The 18,374-nt window shown below is 40.0% G+C and overlaps 1 protein-coding gene across 3 annotated transcripts in view; it reads right to left on the reverse strand.

Moving 5' to 3' along the window:
* The window catches only part of mtrr (5-methyltetrahydrofolate-homocysteine methyltransferase reductase), a 69,471-nt gene extending 51,158 nt beyond the window's left edge, over nt 1–18,313 (reverse strand). For all 3 annotated transcript variants that reach the window (XM_052015415.1, XM_052015417.1, XM_052015418.1), the window contains exons 1-6: nt 18,076–18,313; nt 12,830–12,986; nt 10,001–10,151; nt 9,795–9,912; nt 8,938–9,325; nt 6,974–7,102 (exon numbers count right to left, since the gene is read on the reverse strand). In XM_052015415.1, the coding sequence (XP_051871375.1) occupies nt 6,974–7,102; nt 8,938–9,325; nt 9,795–9,912; nt 10,001–10,151; nt 12,830–12,986; nt 18,076–18,290 (1,158 nt within the window). In that variant the 5' untranslated portion in view covers nt 18,291–18,313. The remainder of the gene's footprint in view (nt 1–6,973; nt 7,103–8,937; nt 9,326–9,794; nt 9,913–10,000; nt 10,152–12,829; nt 12,987–18,075) is intronic.
* Nucleotides 18,314–18,374: the final 61 nt, after the last annotated feature.

An 18,374-nucleotide genomic window follows, 5' to 3' on the forward strand; every position in this document is an offset into this window, starting at 1 on the left:
GTTAGGTGCCTGGAATACACTGTCAGGGGAGGTGCTGGAAGCAGATGCAATAGAGCAATGTTTAAGAGGCACTTAGACAGGCGCATGGACAGGCAGAAAAAAAGAGGGATATCGACCACTTGCAAGCAGGTGGGATTCTGTTATGTTGGCACCTTGGTTGGCACAGACATCGTGGGCTGAAGGGCCTGTTCCTCTGCTGTTCTGTCCTATGTTCTACGTTCAGCCTAAGAATGGTATTTATATCTTGCTTTATTTTCCTTTACTAATTCTCTGCCTCCACAGTCCTGTTCCAAGAACCACAGAATTGAAAAGAAAAAAGATAAAGATATCCTTTTGCATGGCATTAATAGACTTGGCCAATCCTAGATTTATCCTCTTATCACCTTTGGCCAGTTGTTGGATTGATTGAATGCTCTGTTGAATTAATTGAACTCCTTCAGATTTTTCGAATGTTTAGTTCTGAACTCCTTGTCTGCTTCTACCATTCCAGTTTTATTTTTAAGTTTAGTATAAAAGAGATAAAAATGCACACATTTCATGTGATACTGGATTGGTGACAGGCTGATTAAGCTTTTCAGTTTCTCTCTAAATTTGAAGTAGTTTAAATAATTCTAATAAATGTACAAAATTGATATCAAGCCAGTAATAGGATGTCAGTAACCTAATATTCTGATGGATGCTCAAATATCACAAGTGCTGAAACAATGCTGCCAAGTACAGGCCGACCCCAGGCTGCAAACACCCGTAGATACCATCAGGCTCCCCTAATGTTATTAAATTTAAGTGTAAAATCTAATAGTCAGACATCTGATGTTCCAGCACTATTAATTCACTTCTCCTTTAAAGACATTACGCAATAGGGTAATAGATATTTTCAGTGAACCCAGTTAGTTTAAAGGGAGTGTGAGAAACAAGGCCAGCTCTGTCTGAAGGGACTGCAGGAAATGAGGCTTTGCTGAGTTTCAAGGAATCACCGGACAGCACCCAGTGAACCAGATGTCGAACCTTACTGGAGTTTTACGGTACAGAAGGCTACACAGTTTGGGTCTCTGTTCCTTGGAGTTTAGAAGGGGTGCCCATATTAAAACATACAAGGTCCTAACAGGGTAGATGTTGAGATGTTTTCACTAGTGAAAGAGTCAGGTACAAGATGACATTGTTACAAGATAAGGGGCCAGTCATTTAAAACTGAGGTGCATTGAAATTTCTCCTCTCAGAATCTCTGGAATTCTCTGCTGCTGCGAATGGTGGAGGCCAGATTAATAGGTCTTTAACATGAAGATGGATAAATATTTGAAAAATGGTTATGGGGAAATGGCACAAAAGAGGAGTTGAGTCGAGCAAAGATTAGCCATGAGCTTTTTGAATGGTGGGGCACGATTGAGGAGCTCAGTGGCCAATTCCTGGTCCTGTTTTCTTGAGTTCTTGTTTTAAATTCCTGCTACTTGAACTGTCCTGATTTGTTAATTTATCTAAAGTATGTACTTAACTAATCAAATTTGAAAATGCAGACTTTTCAGCCACGGCTACCTGGAGAGGTATGCTATTTTTAATCCATCTCAACCTACTTAGGGTTCAGTAGCAGAGTTAGTGTGGTACTGGATAAGTAACTTTGAGATTGTGTGCTCAAATGCAACCAAGCGGATTGGGATTTTGAATGAATTAAAGCAAATGGATTTGTGGAACAGTATTAGGTGAAATAATCATGAGGACGGACAGACTGCAGCTTTACCATCCTCTAAAAAGAGAACTTAACTGATTACTGGTCTGCTCTGTTCACCAGCCTTCACTGAAATAGCAGTGAGGCTGGACAGCTTGCCTGTGACAGAGAACAAAAAGACAGTAATCTCATTCCCAATCACTGTGCAGCAAACTGAAATAATTTAAGTGTAGCTGTACATTTAGGGTCAAAAAGAGCCCAATGCTCTGATTGAATTAATTTCCTACAAAATAAACTGCTTTTACGCTTTCAAACTAACTGGTTGATATTGGGAGCCAAGAGGAGATCAATTTGAGACAAAAACAGGAATACCTACTTCTCCCTCAAAGCAGTCAGGTGTACTTGAGAACTCTTGTTATTTGTTGAAAGATAACCAAACATAATCTCCCTTCATCACTTTTCAGTATTAAAGATTAGCTATATTGCTGTTCAATATTAAGCTTGCTAGGTTGTAGTCTTATTTCTGATTTTAAAATTAATAGAGAGAATAATTCCAAAGTTAGAATTTCTTTATAGAGAAAATGGTTCTTAATTGCAAAGTACTGAAGATAGGTCAGAAACTGCATGAACCAAGGAAGATTGCAGTGAAGCTGAGAACAGAGATTAGGAGTTACTAAACAAAGTCAGTCTTGAAAAGTACATGCAGAACCCTACGACTCTGCACATGAGAAAGTTTTAGGAAAAGCAATTTGTCGTGGTTATATATCTTTGGAATATAACATGGAGACTCGAGCGTCTCTCAGCGTGAAGGAGTAAGGCGAGGAAGATAACAACAGGGTTCAGGAGAAACAAAAATCACAGGTTCTACCCAAGAGAGAAATGAAATTCTCAACTGTATCCTGTGTGCCGCTGCAGAAATACTGTCATGTATTGATTCTTGCTCTTGCCCCTCTTCTGAATTAGAGAACCATGACCAATGCACTGTCAGCACTGACCAACTGATCAGAGAGCCCTGTGAAGCAAATCTTTCTGGAAACACACTCCCACTACTGGCAGACATTTTCTGGACTCGAGTCAAATATTAACACTGAGGTAACTGGGCCAATAATACAGGATTACTGTTGCCTATTGAAAGGGGACAATGTGGATTCTTACTCATTACCATCAGGACAGGAGAGACATGAAGTTGAAAGGCATAGGAAATGCTAGCAATAGCATGATTTTCAGCCAACGTGCCCATCTTTTTTCTATTCTTAAAAAAAACCATCTGTTTATCATGGCTTTGTTCTCATTCCATGCACCTGAATTCTGCTAAACAGCCTTTTTTCTGACAGATTTAGTCTAATGCCTTCTGAAAGTCCATATAGATGATTTCTACTGGATTCCTTTTATTATCTTTATTTTACCTCATCCAAAAAATTCAAATTAGGTTAGTCAAAGGCAATGTGATTGGAACAAAATTCTCAAACGCTAAGTCAATATTAACATTTTTTCTGATTATTATATTTTATTTATTTTCTTTTTTTTAAATTCTCCCTCATGTGCCTATCAACTCACTCAATTCTCCTGCCACCTATCCACAGCAGGGGCAATTTCTAATGGCCAATTAACATACCAGCACATCATTGGGATGTGGGAGGAATGTGGATCACGAGGAGAAACCCACTCAGGTTACAGCGAGAACATGGAAACTCCTCACAGACAAAAACGGAGGTCAGGATTGAACCCAGGCCACGGGAGCTGCGAGGCAGCAGTACTACCAGTTTACATGTTCCTCTGCCACCAAGGTTAACCAGTCGGGCACTTAATAGTCTGGTATGTTTTATCTCTCCTCTTTGATTAAGGGCGTCTTATTTGCAATTGTCCAGCTTTCTGCCACCTCCCATGAATCTTGACAGGACTGGAAGATTATGGGAAGTCCTTCCCCAACATCCACTTCTACCTTCCTCAGTGGAATTAGAATTGGTTTATTATTGTCACTTGTACCGAGGTATAATGAAAAACTTGTCAGCAACCTAAAATAAATACCATTTGTATCAGGAAGACTTATTTACTTTAAGAATAATCAGCCTTTCAAATATCCCTGCTTTCTGTTCAAAGCCTCAGGTATTACTTATTTCTATTATTTTAAATGTGGTGTCCAGAAATCAGGCCAAAGGCTGGTTCTGATGAGCAGGTGGGGATGCAAGTGAAAAAATGGTGTGGGGGCTAGGGGTGGTGGGGGTGCGGTGGGGTGGGTGGGTGTGGTTAGTGCTGTTTCAGGATGTTCAATATTCATAAGCTTGAGCAGTCCCATGCTGTAGCTCTGTGGTAAGGCACTGCAGGGAGTGTGACCTCAACAAATTGCTGAGAAGGGAGTTCAGAAGATCTCCAAGGATTGGGATCCAGAGCTGGGCCTGGAGGGATTGTGAAGGAGTTGCGATGTCACTGCCTAGGCCTCAGGAATTTTGGGTTGGGGAGGGTGGGGAAGGAGTATCTCGGCCTGTGGAGAGGGAGTCACTGCCTGGGCCTCTGGGGATGGTGGGAATGGGGGAATGGGGTTTGCATGTCTATCTGGGCATTGTAGGATCAGGGGATGGGGGCTGGATGTCACTGCTTGGGTGAAATGGAGATCAGGGTTTGGTAGTTGGGGGGTGCAGTGTTGCACGAAGAAGGTTAGTGGTCCCAATCCTGTCCTGATGTGTTTCCACTCCTGGAGAAACTTAAGGCCAGACTTCTTCACAATGCTCCAGAGGAAGCATGTGTCCCTGACAAAAAATTCACATCAGGGACAGGAGGGTGACTCACACCTAGGAGTGCCCTTTGTAAATTCCAGAGTGACATGAAACAACCTAGAAATGGTTAGCCCAGGGAGAAACAAAACAATTTTCAATCCAACCATGCTGGAAAAAACAGTGCAAAGTGACTGAATCTCTAGCAGATGACCTCGCTGCCAGATTCTCCAATCTCTGCCATCATGCTAAATTGCACATTCTAGCAGTTTATTACAACTGAACGGCTTGCTAGGTCACTTCAGAGGGCAGTTAAGAATCAACAACATTGATGTGGGTCTGGAGTCACATGCAAGCCAGACCAGGTAAGGATGGCAGATTTCCTCACCTGCAGGGACATTAGTGAACCAGATGGGTCTTTACCATAATCGACAATGGTTTTCATGATCACCATTAGATCCTTTAATTCCAAAATTCAAATTTGAATTTATCACCATGTGCCATAGTGGGATACAAACCCAAGACCCCAGGACTTTGCCCTGGGTATCTAGATTATTATTCCAGTGATGATACCACTGCACCATCACCTCATCGTAATGGATATCTCAATATCAGTATGTAAGCCTCAGATTTAGGATCTGTGGCCAGATTTGATTGCAGACAAGGCTGAGACACTAACAAAGCAAATTGACAGCTTCACAAACCTCTGACACCTTTCTCTCCTTCCTCGATCTTTCCATCTTCATCTCAAGATATTAGTTATCCATCAACACCTTCTACAAACCCACTGATGCCCACAGCTACCTCAATTACAGCTCTTCCCACCCTGTCTCTTGCAAGGACGCAATCCCTTTCTCTCAATTTCTCCACCTCCGCTCCCATGATGAGGCTTTCCACTCCAGGACATCCAAGATGTCCAACTTCTTTTCTAACCATGGCTTCCCCCCCAACTGTGGTCAAGAGAGCTTGCTCCCGTATCTCTGCCATTTCCCACACCTCTGCTCTCACCCCCAGCCCCAACAGGGATAGGGTCTCTGTTGTCCTCACATTTCATCCTACCAGCCTACGTATCCAACACGTCATCTTCCATCACTTCCGCCATCTCCAACGGGACCCTGCTACCAAGCATATCTTTCCCTCCCCACCCCTTTCTACCTTTCGCAGGCACCGCTCTCTCCGCGACTCCTCAGTTCACTCCTCCCCCCGCGCTCATCCCGCTCCCACCCTGGGAACTTTCCACTGCCCCTGCCATTGGTGCAACACCTGCCCCTACACCACCTCCATCCGGGGACCCAAACAGTCCTTTCAGATGAGACAGAGATTCACCTGCACCTCCCTTAGTATCATCTATTGCATTCAGTGTTCCAAGTGTGGCCTCCTCCACATTGGTGAGACCAAACGCAGACTAGGTGACCGTTTCGCAGAACACCTGCGCTCTGTCCGTAACCACGACCTGCATCTCCCCATTGCCAGTCACCCCTCCATCACTGATACGTCAGTCCTCAGCCTCCTCCACTGCCAGGAGGATTCCAATCGCAAACTGGAGGAACAGCACCTCATTTTCCACCTTGGGACCTTGCAGCTTAATGGCATGAACATTGAATTCTCCCACTTTAAGTAATCCCCACACCCCTTCACCCCACCATGCCTCTTCTTTTCTTCCCTTTCCTAGCCTCTCTCTTTTTTTTCTACCCCCTTTTTTTCCACTCCTTACTTTTGACCCATCCCCCAGTGGATCTGCTCTCCCCTCCTCCCCCACACCTGCCTATCACTATCTCTTACCTGCATCTACCTATCACCACCTTGTGCCCACCCTGCCTCCCATCTTTTGTCCACTTATCACTGCTCTGCTTTTCTATTGGGCTTCCCCTTTTCCTATCTTCAGTCCTGAAGAAGAATCCTGACTTGAAACATTGACTGCCTGCTTTCCTCCACGGATGCTGCCTGTTGAGTTCCTCCAGCATCATGTTTCATTTACAAACCAAATTTCTGCCAAGTACCGTGTTAAGATACAAGGAAAAGCATGTTATCTAGTCCATAAACAAAATTCATAGCACCACATCAAGTTCAGTTCTGTGCCTAAAATTTACACATCTACCTTTTCCCTTTATTTTCTCCCTCTAATAGATCTGATCACCACATTTAGTTGGCACAAAAAGCATTAGGAGAGAGCCAGCTCAGAACTTTGCGTATATCATTCTGAACTCTATTTTAGTAACAATTACATTGTGACACAAATCCTTATTTTCTCTGCATGACAACACAACTAATGACAAAAGAAAAAGAAAGGATTTTGCATACATATCATAAATAAGGACATTTCACAACATCGGGATGTTCCAAAGCCTTTCAAATGTCGGTTAAATAATGGGATCACTGTTCTAACACAGGAAAGTTGGTGGCCAAATTGCACACAGCAAGGGTTCACAAATAACAATGAGATCAATGACCAGATAATTTGTTTGAGCTATATTGGAAAAGTCACTAAGGAAATGCACTCCCCCCTTCTATGGCACATTATTTTGTGGTCCACTGCTCTGTCCAACATACACTAAGTTTTAAATCTGGTGGAAACGCCAAAAGGTACATCAACAGAACTTACAGAAATATCAAGTTCTAAGAATAACGCAGTTTTCACTGCATCCTCCCGGGTCAGAGTAATTGCTTTCGTCACTGGTACCTGAAACACAGGGAAGTCTGGTGCAAGGGAAAAACATCCTTGCGAAGAATCCTGAGAATGAAACAATGATTGCAGAGAAAGAGTTAGAAAGAGCAGACATATCACCATCTTCAAAACATTTACAGATCTAAATGCTTACAATGTAACTGGGACAATTAATTAGCTTTCTACCTACCACCTTCAACCCAATTGCAATCCTGAATCCCATACCTCCCCCAACCACTCCCAAACTCATTGCTATTCAGAATGATTTCCATTCTTGCCACAATCTCAAATATAGGGCTGTGAATAGATACTTACCCCTCACCAAACATGAACACTATATTTGTTTATTTTAAGTCCCTTACTTTTTTCTTAAGAAAAGCACATGCAATGTGACCAAGATTCTCATGGGACATGAATTTTATCTGCTGATTGGATCGCATTTCACCAGGCAGTGAGCTTGCCGCACTTCTTTTTTCCCCAGGTGGTCTCTTAGCCCCGAACCTGCTGAACTTTCCAGGAGCTTGATGAGAAAGTGGATCCATTACTCCCCAGTCTAAGCAGAATTCAAAAACAAATTTTTGAAAATCTTCCAGTTGGTACCAATCTGCTGTTCAAGGGACATAGCTTTATCGTGTAATGGAATATTAGGAGGAACATGCTCTGCCTTGATAACTTTTAACTATCAAGAATTGTATTAGTAAAATGACTTCAACACTTGTTTCCATCGGTAGTTTTTTTTGCAATCAGCCAATAATGATGTAACCAGAGCAAAAGAACAAAAAGGATTTTAAGCCAAAGTTATGTTTCATGCAATCCAAGATTAAAGAAGCATTTAAAAATACAAGTCCTAGAAGTAGCCCCTGAATTAATCAACTTGTATGATTTCTGTTAACTTTGCTTGTTTGGAGGCCTTTGGAACTTTTCAATATTTATTTTAGTTTACTAAGAAGCAGACTCTGCAATATAGCTGACAAATATCTATACATTTTCTTCAAGTTAGTTATTTTCTGTATTTTTTTAAATGTTATTTTTGGGTAGTGATTTGACAATGTTGCAGAGAAATTTTAACAGCACAAATTTGGGGCAATTTCCACCTGGTATTTCACAAAAGCTACATTTCTTGAACCATCAAGATACAAATCACAAGTATGATTTTTAATTCTATTTAGTAAGAGATTTATAATGCAGTGGGAGAGTATTCCTGATTGGTAAGGGATCTAGGGCAAATATTCAGGAAGAAATTTTAAAAAATCATTTTCAAAAAGGACAAATTTGGGAGTTGGTTCGCCAATTTTGTCAAAAATAAAAATCCAACCTCTTATCTTTAAAACCATGACAATGTAAATGCCTGCTTTTATAAATTAAGCAATGATCTCAGAGCTTGGAGTATCTTTACAAACAAATGCAAAACTAAAACACATTTCCCAACTTTACAAAACTGAAAAAATTGCCTGTGGACAGTTACCAAGAAAAAAAGGGGGCAATGTTGCAGGGAGTGCACTGAAGACCTTGTGTCAGAAAGAAATAAAGGAGCAAATATGTAGAAAAAATCTCAGAAATACTGTGCAGATCAGATAGCACATGTAGAAAGAGAAAGAGTTAACAGTTCAGATCAAAAGTTAACCCTTTTTCCCTTCACAGATGCTGCCAGATCTGCTCAGTACTTCCAACATTTTCTATTTTTATTTCAGATTTACCGTATCCGCAGTTTTTTGCTTTTTGTACAAACATGGCGGCAAGTTTCTGAAGTTCAAAAACAAAGGACAGTATTGGTGGGAGATTTCAACCAATGAGCCCGCATCAGTGTTAGGAAAAGAGGTTTGAAATTCTTCCTAAGCTCATTCAACTACTTAAATGATGCTAACAAACAGAAGCGAAAGTTTATTATTAAGTGGCTTTACCTGTTCTGTATATTTCTGAAATTCCACATTTATATACTCTATTGGCAGAGTAGGGATAGTCAGAGGAGCTTCTGATAGTGGTTTCTCAGACGGTACCCAGGCTGGCACTGGATAATGCTCCTGTGACCCTGCCACCAATGTGTTCTGTTCCAAATTCTCAGATGTCATAATTGAGTTTTCAGCTACCGCTGACACACTTGTATCTAATCTCAATAATTGAATTTCTGTTGAAAGACCAGGACTGTTAACATCAAGTTTGTTGATTCTTGAACCATCATTTGTATCAGGCATTCTCTCTCCATCACTGTTCCTTTCTTCTTGCTTCTGGCACACATTCTTCAAGGTATCCCAAAGACCATCAATCCAAGGATCGACAACCAATTCCAATCTAAGAGTAAATAAAATCAATTAAAACATTAAGCAAAGGGATAAAAGAGATTTATATTAAAATATAAAACCATTTAGGCAAGGGAATCAATAATTTTCCTTGGATGCCCCCTTTTCTTTGGGAAAAGTTAATGAGTTGCTTCAATGGACTTCATAATCAAACAATTCCTGCACAGAAAGGATTCAAAAAAGCTTGTAATGCTCTCTTGTGAATGGCAATTAATGGTAAGTCGGTTGTTGATTTTAAATCTGAGATGGATTGACTTTTGTTGATGAAATTCAGAACTAGGTGTTAGTTCTTGTTCTGATAGAAGGTGTTAGTTCACAGATCAGCCATGAATGGTGGAATATCCTTGAAATATTCCATGTTCTTGTATTCTCAGATGATGTGGGTTTCAAAAACAACATCCTTCTTGCAAGACTGGTTAAACTGATCAGTAGTTGGAAAAAGTTACTAATATTTGCCTTACCCAACACTATCATCTGCATATCCAGTTGCATAGAAGTGATCTGCACCAAGCCGCTGAAGTTGCTCATCAATCATCTTCCCACCATGAGCAAAAAAAGTGTAACTTGAATCTCCAAGAGCTGTAGAGAATAAATTGTTTTAAATGTGTACAAAAACTTATAGGCACAATTGCTAACAATCATTTGTAGAACTCAAGATATTTCTTACCTAATACTGTGTATTTTATGTGTGCATAATGATGAGGTGCTGAAATGCCACAAATTTCTTGGAAAAATTTCTTTGCTGTACCTGGGAGCTCCCCACTACCAGTCGTGGAGGCAATTATAACAACTGGAGCACCTTCTTTCTCTAGGTTAAACTGAACAATTAATAAGAAAGCGAAATTAAATTTCTTCAAACATTAACAATTTGCTTCTTGTACCAATCTTAGGCTGTCAATCAGAATCAATAATGAACTAAATTCACGCCACTTGCACCAGAATATTTCCCAACATTATGCTCTGATAGTCCTTTGTAAAAGAGCTTTAAACATGATGTATTCTCAAATACATATAATAAAATATATATTCAATAGTGCTGTCATTACAAATGGCAAAACATTTAAAGAAGATTGTGCAAATTCAAAGCAACTGTACTCCCAGTGGGCAGCCATACTAAAAAGGGAACTCAGGTAAGTGAATCAGTGATCGATATTATAACCTTGTATCCTACACGTACCCGCTTCAAAATAGCTCCTATTGAGAGACTGAATTTGAACTAATGTATTAGATTGTACCAGATTGCAGAGTTCAAGTAGCAAGGAGCATAACACAAGGAATTGTTTATTTTGACAAACAGTTTTATGATTCAACCCAAAAATAGTAGCATCCTTACCACATTACCACAAAGCAAAAGAAGAACTCTTTCACCACCCATCTTCTCCTACCATTGATCTATACAAGACTTTTTTGCGATGGTTAAAACCAAAACAGAAGAATAGTAATTTCCCACCATCTTCCTACTTTTACTTCAAGAGCGAGTGCTTTTGGTACTCAAGATGTTTATCTAACACTGGGAATGGGAAATCCAGCATTAGGCATGGCTTAGAGAGAGTGTTTGACTTAGTTTATATACTCTAACTCCAAGTGATCAATCATAGAATCAATGTATTGTAACACAACAGAAGATTAGTTATCCTGTCAAATCTATGTCAACTCCTTGATGAACAATCATGTCAGTGTCATTTACCTAGTCTTTTCCTATACCCTTCATATTATTCTACTAACCACCAATCCAATCCCCTTTTGAAAGCCTCAATTGTTTTCACTGGCCCTTGGGCAATGAGTTCCAGATCATCACAATTCTCTGAAAAAAAGTGGATTTTCCTAACTCCCTCTCTTATCTTTTTCCCCCATTTTTTTTTAAATCTGTGCCCCCTAGTCCTTGAACCATATGCTAATGGAAATATTTTCCCTCAATATAATTATGATTTGTACATCTTTATCAAACCACCTTTCATCTTTCATTGTAAAAATGACAATGAGCCCAGCTTCTCCAATCTGACTTTGTACCTGAAATCCCTCATCCCTGAAGACATTCAAGCAACTTTTTTCTTCAGGACACAGATGACTCGAATTGGTCAAACCAGTATTTTATACAGATTCAACATTAGTTCACTGCCTCTTTTTATGAATCCCAGAATCTTATGTAATTTCTTAAGTAATCTTTCAACAAGCCCTACCACTTTCAAAGATTTATTCACAAATCCATTCCGATCACTCTATCGCTGCACAACCTCTAGGACTATCAAAAGCATTTGTTCTAGCATTGACTCCTAGGAAACACCACTGTCTACCTTTCTCTAGTTTAATACACAACGATTTACTACTGCACTTTTGACTTTCAAGTTGTGATGCCCTGTGAGCCTTAACTGGTTTTCCCCACTCAGACAAGTTCAGGCTGAACTCGGAGGACAGTTGCAGGCCAAACAACCTGCACCTTTCTATTGAGATTTTGGCAGCATCCCCTTCCTCGGTAAAGATCAAAGTACCCATTTAGTGTTGCAAGCAAGCATTCTATCTCAATGCATATATCACCTTCTCTATCCCTAATCAGCTCCCTCCCACCTTTAGATTGACTTACTTTTTACATGCCCATAGAAGAATTTTGGATTCCCTTTTGTTAAAGGGATTCTGTTATCATTTTCTCTTTTTGCTTTTCCTACTTTCCTTTTCATGTTCACTCTAGGCTTCCTATGTTAAACCTGGTTTCCACTGTTTATTTCATGTTCTTTTTTTCATCGTCTTCTCTGGCACCTTTGGCATCCAGGGACCTCTGACTTTGGCTCTCTTACAGGAATATATTTGGACTGTATCTGAAATATTTACTCTATGCTGTCACTCATTGTTGCATTACAGTTTTACCTACCACTTTATTCTGGCCAGATCCTTTAACACACTGAAGTTAGCCTTTCTGCAATTTAGAAGTTTGACTTCAAATTTCTCCTTGGCTTTCTGCATTATTAATCTAATCCTTATGATCCAATAATCACTTCTCCCTGGGTGTTCGCCCAATGACCCTTGATTCACTTGACCTACCTTAATCTATGCTGACATTTAGTGTAGTCTGGAGGGAGTACTTCATTCTCAGAGGTGCCATCATTTGGCGGAGACATTCAACAAAGACCTATGCATCTTCACAAGTACAAAAAGTCCCCAATCAATATTCACAGAGAAGAGGGCTCCACTCAGTGATCTGGCCAACATTCATCCATCAACCAAGTTTACAAGTAGATTAATTGATCACACCTCTCACTTTTTAAGGCATTGAGGTGCACAAAATTGACTGCCATATTTCTGCACTTCCCATTACTGACTATGCCACATGACCTCTTCACTGACTTTAATGTGATTCTCAAACAGAAATGTCTACCTTTGGGTTCAGTCACAAGTCATCCGCCTAGGGTGTACCATCATAGCATCAAATGCAAGAACATAGCCCTTTGCTCAAAACACATACAATTCAACAAATGTTGTCAAAAGGTTATTTTTCATTTACCTCTTCCAGTTGGCTCAGGCAATGTAGATCAGCTACAAATCCTTTTCCATCTGCTTTTTCGGTAATTTCTTCAGCAATTGCTTTTGCTTGTCCCTTTTCACTGGCATAAAGCAATAAAAATCGGCACTTGGCTTCCAATGTCATCGCAAGGCACCAGCTGTAAGGAGACAAAAATATTTGCCAGTCACAATGATTATTACTTCCAGTTGCAGAACATTATTCAACAGATGCAATTTGTTCAATGCATGTAAAAAGTCTTGCACTCAAATAGCACCTTTATTGAAAAAAGGAAGTAGAGTCCTGAAGCATTGTTGAATTGTAGTCACTACTATAGTGCAAGAAATACAGCCATCATTTTGCACACTGGAAGGTCCTTGAAATCTCCTGCAATCTTATAGCTCACTTCCTTGATGTTAATGTAGTTCTGCCACATTCCACACAAAGGAGTTCCTCATGACAGTGTCTTAGGCCCAACTACATTTAGCTGCTTCATTAATGAGCTTCCTTTGATCTAAGTGGGGATGTTTGCTAAACATACACGCACACACACGCACACAAAAAAACTTTAAACCAGTCCATGCCTGAAGGCACCTATATCTCAACAACATTCAGGTTTAAGTTGATAGACGGCAAGTTGTATTTGTATCATACAACTACCAGGTAATGGCAATCCCCATCCTAAATAAGCAATCCCTTATTTTGAAGACAGTAACCTCTGGTTTTCAATTCTCCTATCAGCAGAAAGCATTCTTTCCACATCCCCTTAAGATATCACGTTTCACTGGTCCACTCTTGCTCTACTAAACTCCAGCATATTCAAACCAAGCTTCTCCTCATAAAACAACCCACCCAATTAGGTATTAGCCTAATATGCATTCTCTGAACTGCTTCCAATGCCTTAACATTCTTCCTTAAATAAGGCCAATACTCTATATAGTACTCCAGATGCTGTCTCACTAATGCACTATATAACTTAAGTATAAACTCCCTACTTCTGTACTCAATTCCTTCAGCAATAATTGATAATGTTTTATTAGATTTCCCAATTACTTATTGTACATCCACACTTACCTTTTGTAAACATATACTAGGATACTCTGGATCCCTCCACAATCTCTCATCATTTCAATTATGATTTTTTTCCTGCCAAAATGGACAATTTTATTTCCACCCGTGCTCCCCCCCCCCCCCCACACACAGTTTGCCAGATAATTTCTCCCACTGACTAAATCCATCTATATGTAGCCTCCTTATGTTTTTTTCGGGTAGAAGATACAGGAGCCTGAGGGCACGTACCACCAGACTTAAGGACAGCTTCTACCCCACTGTGACAAGACTATTGAACAGTTCCCTTATACAATGAGATGGACTATGACCTATGACCTCATGATCTACCTTGTTGTGACCTTGTACCTTATTGCACTGCACTCTGTAGCTGTGACACTTTACTCTGTACTGTTGTTTTTTTTTACCTGTACTACATCAATGCACTTTGTACTAACTTAATGTAACTGCACTGTGTAATGAATTGACCTGTAAGATCGGTTTATAAGATAAATGTTGAATTATTATTGAAGATGTTATCATAAGGCACTTAGAAAATTTTAATGCAAAGTAGTCATGGTCTTGTGAAAGGGAAATACTGTTTAATGTACGTATTTGTGTACTTTGAAGATATAACAAGTGCTATAGATAAAGTGAACCGAAGGATGTACTATACCAGTTCAGACAGTGGAAATTTGCCCTTTTGAAGATAATTCACAATTCACTACCAAAAGATTTGACATGCAGAATAAAAGTTCACTCCTACAGAATTTACATGAAAAAAATAAATACAAAATGTATACCAAGAATTGAACTTGTTTAACTTATGTAGCCTTCTTATGTTTTCTTCACAACTCACCTTCCTACTTGGTATACATTTTGTATTTATTTTTTTCATGTAAATTCTGTAGGGGTGAACTTTTATTCTGCATGTCAAATCTTTTGGTAGTGAATTGTGAATTATCTTCAAAAGGGCAAATTTCCACTGTCTGAACTGGTATAGTACATCCTTCGGTTCACTTTATCTATAGCACTTGTTATATCTTCAAAGTACACAAATACGTACATTAAACAGTATTTCCCTTTCACAAGACCATGACTACTTTGCATTAAAATTTTCTAAGTGCCTTATGATAACATCTTCAATAATAATTCAACATTTTCCCAATGACACAAGTTACGTTAACTGGCATATAGTTTACTATTTCTTTTCTCTATGACCTATTCCAATCTAATGGAATCTTTCCTGAATCAAGAGAACTTTGGAAAAGTAAAACCAACTCATCAACTATCCCACTAGCCACTTCTCTTAAGACTTGGACGAAAAGCATCAGGATCCAGCTCCAACAAATGAGTCATTTCTACTTTCCCAGTGATTGTAATTTTTCCCAGGTTCCTCCTTCCCTAACAATTTCTGATTTACAGTTATTTTGAGGATGTTATTAATATCCTCTATTGTAAACACAGATACAAAATACCATACCTGTTTAATTCATCTGCCATTTATTTTCTGTTATTAATTTCTGACTCACTTTTTATATGACCAATGCTCACTAACTTTTTTTTAATTTTCAATAGAAACCTTTTTATTATATTATTTGTCTCTATTTTATTTTCTTTTTTATTCTTATTAATCTTGTAGTCATTATTGCTGGTTTTTAATAATCTGTTCAATCTTCTGACTTGCCATCTGACTTTGCACAATATGGTATTTCCTTAAGTTTGATACAGTCGTTAGCTTTGTTAGTTTATTAAAATGTTCTAGATCTGGTTAGGATAGGCCAGGCTGACCACTGCTAGCCTGGCAAATAACTTATCCAGGCAAGGATGAGTTGCTTAATATATGTCCTCTGTTATTGATTAACTGCAACGTACATCCAGCATGGGAAGATGTCTTCTCTGCAAACACCTCCAGATCAGGTAAGGTATAGAAAAATTGTAAGCGCTCAGACTTGGTTTGGGTTTTAATATTACACTTGAATCCATGGCATTCCCACACTGGAATGATAACCTAGATTCAAGCACCTCAGTTCTCTGGAGTTAGTCTTCAATTCCCACTCCTGTCAAAGAGAGAAACTCTCTCAGCTGAACGGCCGATACTCCTGCACATATACTAATAATAAACACATCAACTCCAAGATGATAAGTTACACCTATTACTGTAGCACACTGTGCGGAGCAAACTGGGTCAGATTTCAACTTAGTACAAGCTGAAATGTGTACAGCTGTTACTTATCCATATTTTAAACAGTGGTCAGAAACAGAACATAGTAGGAACATGGGTCCTGACGCATAGCAAAAATCCCAGAGTTCTTCAATCCATTTTTATGCCTGTACTACAATGAATTCAGTCAACAACAAACACCATTTACTGGCACCAGAGTTTTTTCATCTTCTTCATATCACGGTGAACATCAAGGCAGCACTGAGGTTGTGGGCTGTCCGCAGTTCCTGCTGGCTGCCCATAGAGTAGTGTCTCAGAAGAGGCACTTTTCAGGATTTTTGTACCGTTCAATATTATTTCTTTGTGACAACATTTATATTACCATTATAGTTTGCGTTGGGGGTGGTGGGGGTGGGGTGGGGGGGGGAAGCTGAAGCAAGTAATAGAGTGGATTGCACAGTGTTTAGTCCAACAGTCATTGGTACCTGTTGCAGTGCAGGTGATACAGATATCTGTGTGGTTCCTCGCTTGATCAATGACATAGCCTAACAGTGCCTGGACTGGAAGTGTTACAATAAACTTGTACTTATCTTTCTGATGAAACAGGATGTTGGTTCCAAAACCATGTTCCAATCATTTTGTCATGAGGAGGATCTGTTGGGAGTTAGGATTCGTTATTCCCTCCTTTCCAGAAAAGTGTGTCTTTAATGACTCTGGCACTGACGTTGCCAAGGAAGGTCAATTTGTCTCCCTCTGGGATATGAGCCAAGACTCATTCCAGATTGTAGGAGGTGTTCTCCTTGGCCTCTTCTCTAGCTTCTGGAGTGGGGGCTCATGTGCTGTTGACTGTAGCGCACTGTTTCTGCATTCCATTGAGCAGGAGGGTCACAAGATGTTCACTAAACCCACAGGGATGCCAGACTAGCTCATATTCAAGGGCAGAATTCATCTCACAAAAACAATGTTTTTCTAAATCGCCCTTTGAAAAGAAGATGTAGCCATCACTTTGTTCTTTGAACTGGCTGTCTCCTGCACATTGTATCTCACTCAGGGCAGCGATGTCAATGTCAAAGCATCTGAGTTCCTTGATTCTTATAGCAGAGTGACTCTTGTGTCTGTCGCAGTTTAGACTGTCCATGAGTTTCTACACTGAAGAATGGAGGTTGGTTGTGTATGACATCCTATAGCTTGGAATGGCATTGAATATCAGGTTCTACATACAGTTGACAGAACAAGATCTTGGTCTATTAGCAAAGGGATTCAATCCAACTGGAGACCAGGCTCTGCTGCACGGACATTAACACACACACAAAGTGGGCATGTGTAAGTGCTTGCCAGCAAGTATGCACTCACTCACGTGCACATACCCCTTTGAGGGATCAGGCAGAAACATCCTCGCCCATTGCCTCCTCCTCCTTTACCCACCCTTTCTCCAACTTCTATTACCCCCCAATCCCTGAATCGCCTTTCATTCAGTGTCCCCTCCATAACCCAATCCTCCAGTCTCCTCACGATGCATAAAGGCATTCGTACTGATGAATTGACGTGACATAACATTGCAGTTTGTCAATTAATTTGTAGTTGATTATGAAAATCTTCATTAAACATCATACACGTTGGTTGACTATAGTAGTACAGTTGGCAATATCAGTAAGTACACCTGGCACAGGTTAAGGAACTTATACCTAGTATACAATGACAAATAAACCTACGGACATTTGTACAAGGGTACTACGACGATGTAGAACATATAATCTTCCCCGCCCCAACCCAAAAAAAAATCACTTTTATTAAATTAAATGCTCCGCTTATTTAAAATTATCCAGTAATTTAAGGAGCACAGAACCCTGCGTTAGATCTTTTATGCAATTTCTTAAATTACAATATGATTGAAACGGAAGGGATGGAGTATCTGGTTTCAAAGAGTAAATTATTTATTGCAAGTGAATCCTGGCAAACCATCGACAATCCCAAAAATCTTAACACAACGTAAACCACAGCCCTCGGTTAAAGCCAAAAGGCATCGACTGCTACTTACGTTGATGGACTGATTGCAACAAATGCCCTTTTTGTGACAGCTGCAGTGAGAACCGCTCTCGGGGTGAGAGATGGTATTCGATCATAAAAGCCCTTCTGCTGAGAGGCACGGCGGTGGAGAGCGCGGTCCCAATGTATCGACGACCGGTGGAAGAACAGCGAAAGCCGACGGCAAACCCCGTCCGATACTTTAAACGCTCCACTCACTCTCAACATCGGCACACGGCGGAAGTGCAGGACGCCCCGCCCATCTCTTGAATGGCAGCACAGCTACCCAATCCTGACTCGAAGGCTGCAATA

The sequence above is a fragment of the Pristis pectinata genome, chromosome 5 (genome assembly GCF_009764475.1).
Source record: "Pristis pectinata isolate sPriPec2 chromosome 5, sPriPec2.1.pri, whole genome shotgun sequence".
Classification (NCBI taxonomy): Eukaryota; Metazoa; Chordata; class Chondrichthyes; order Rhinopristiformes; family Pristidae; genus Pristis; species Pristis pectinata.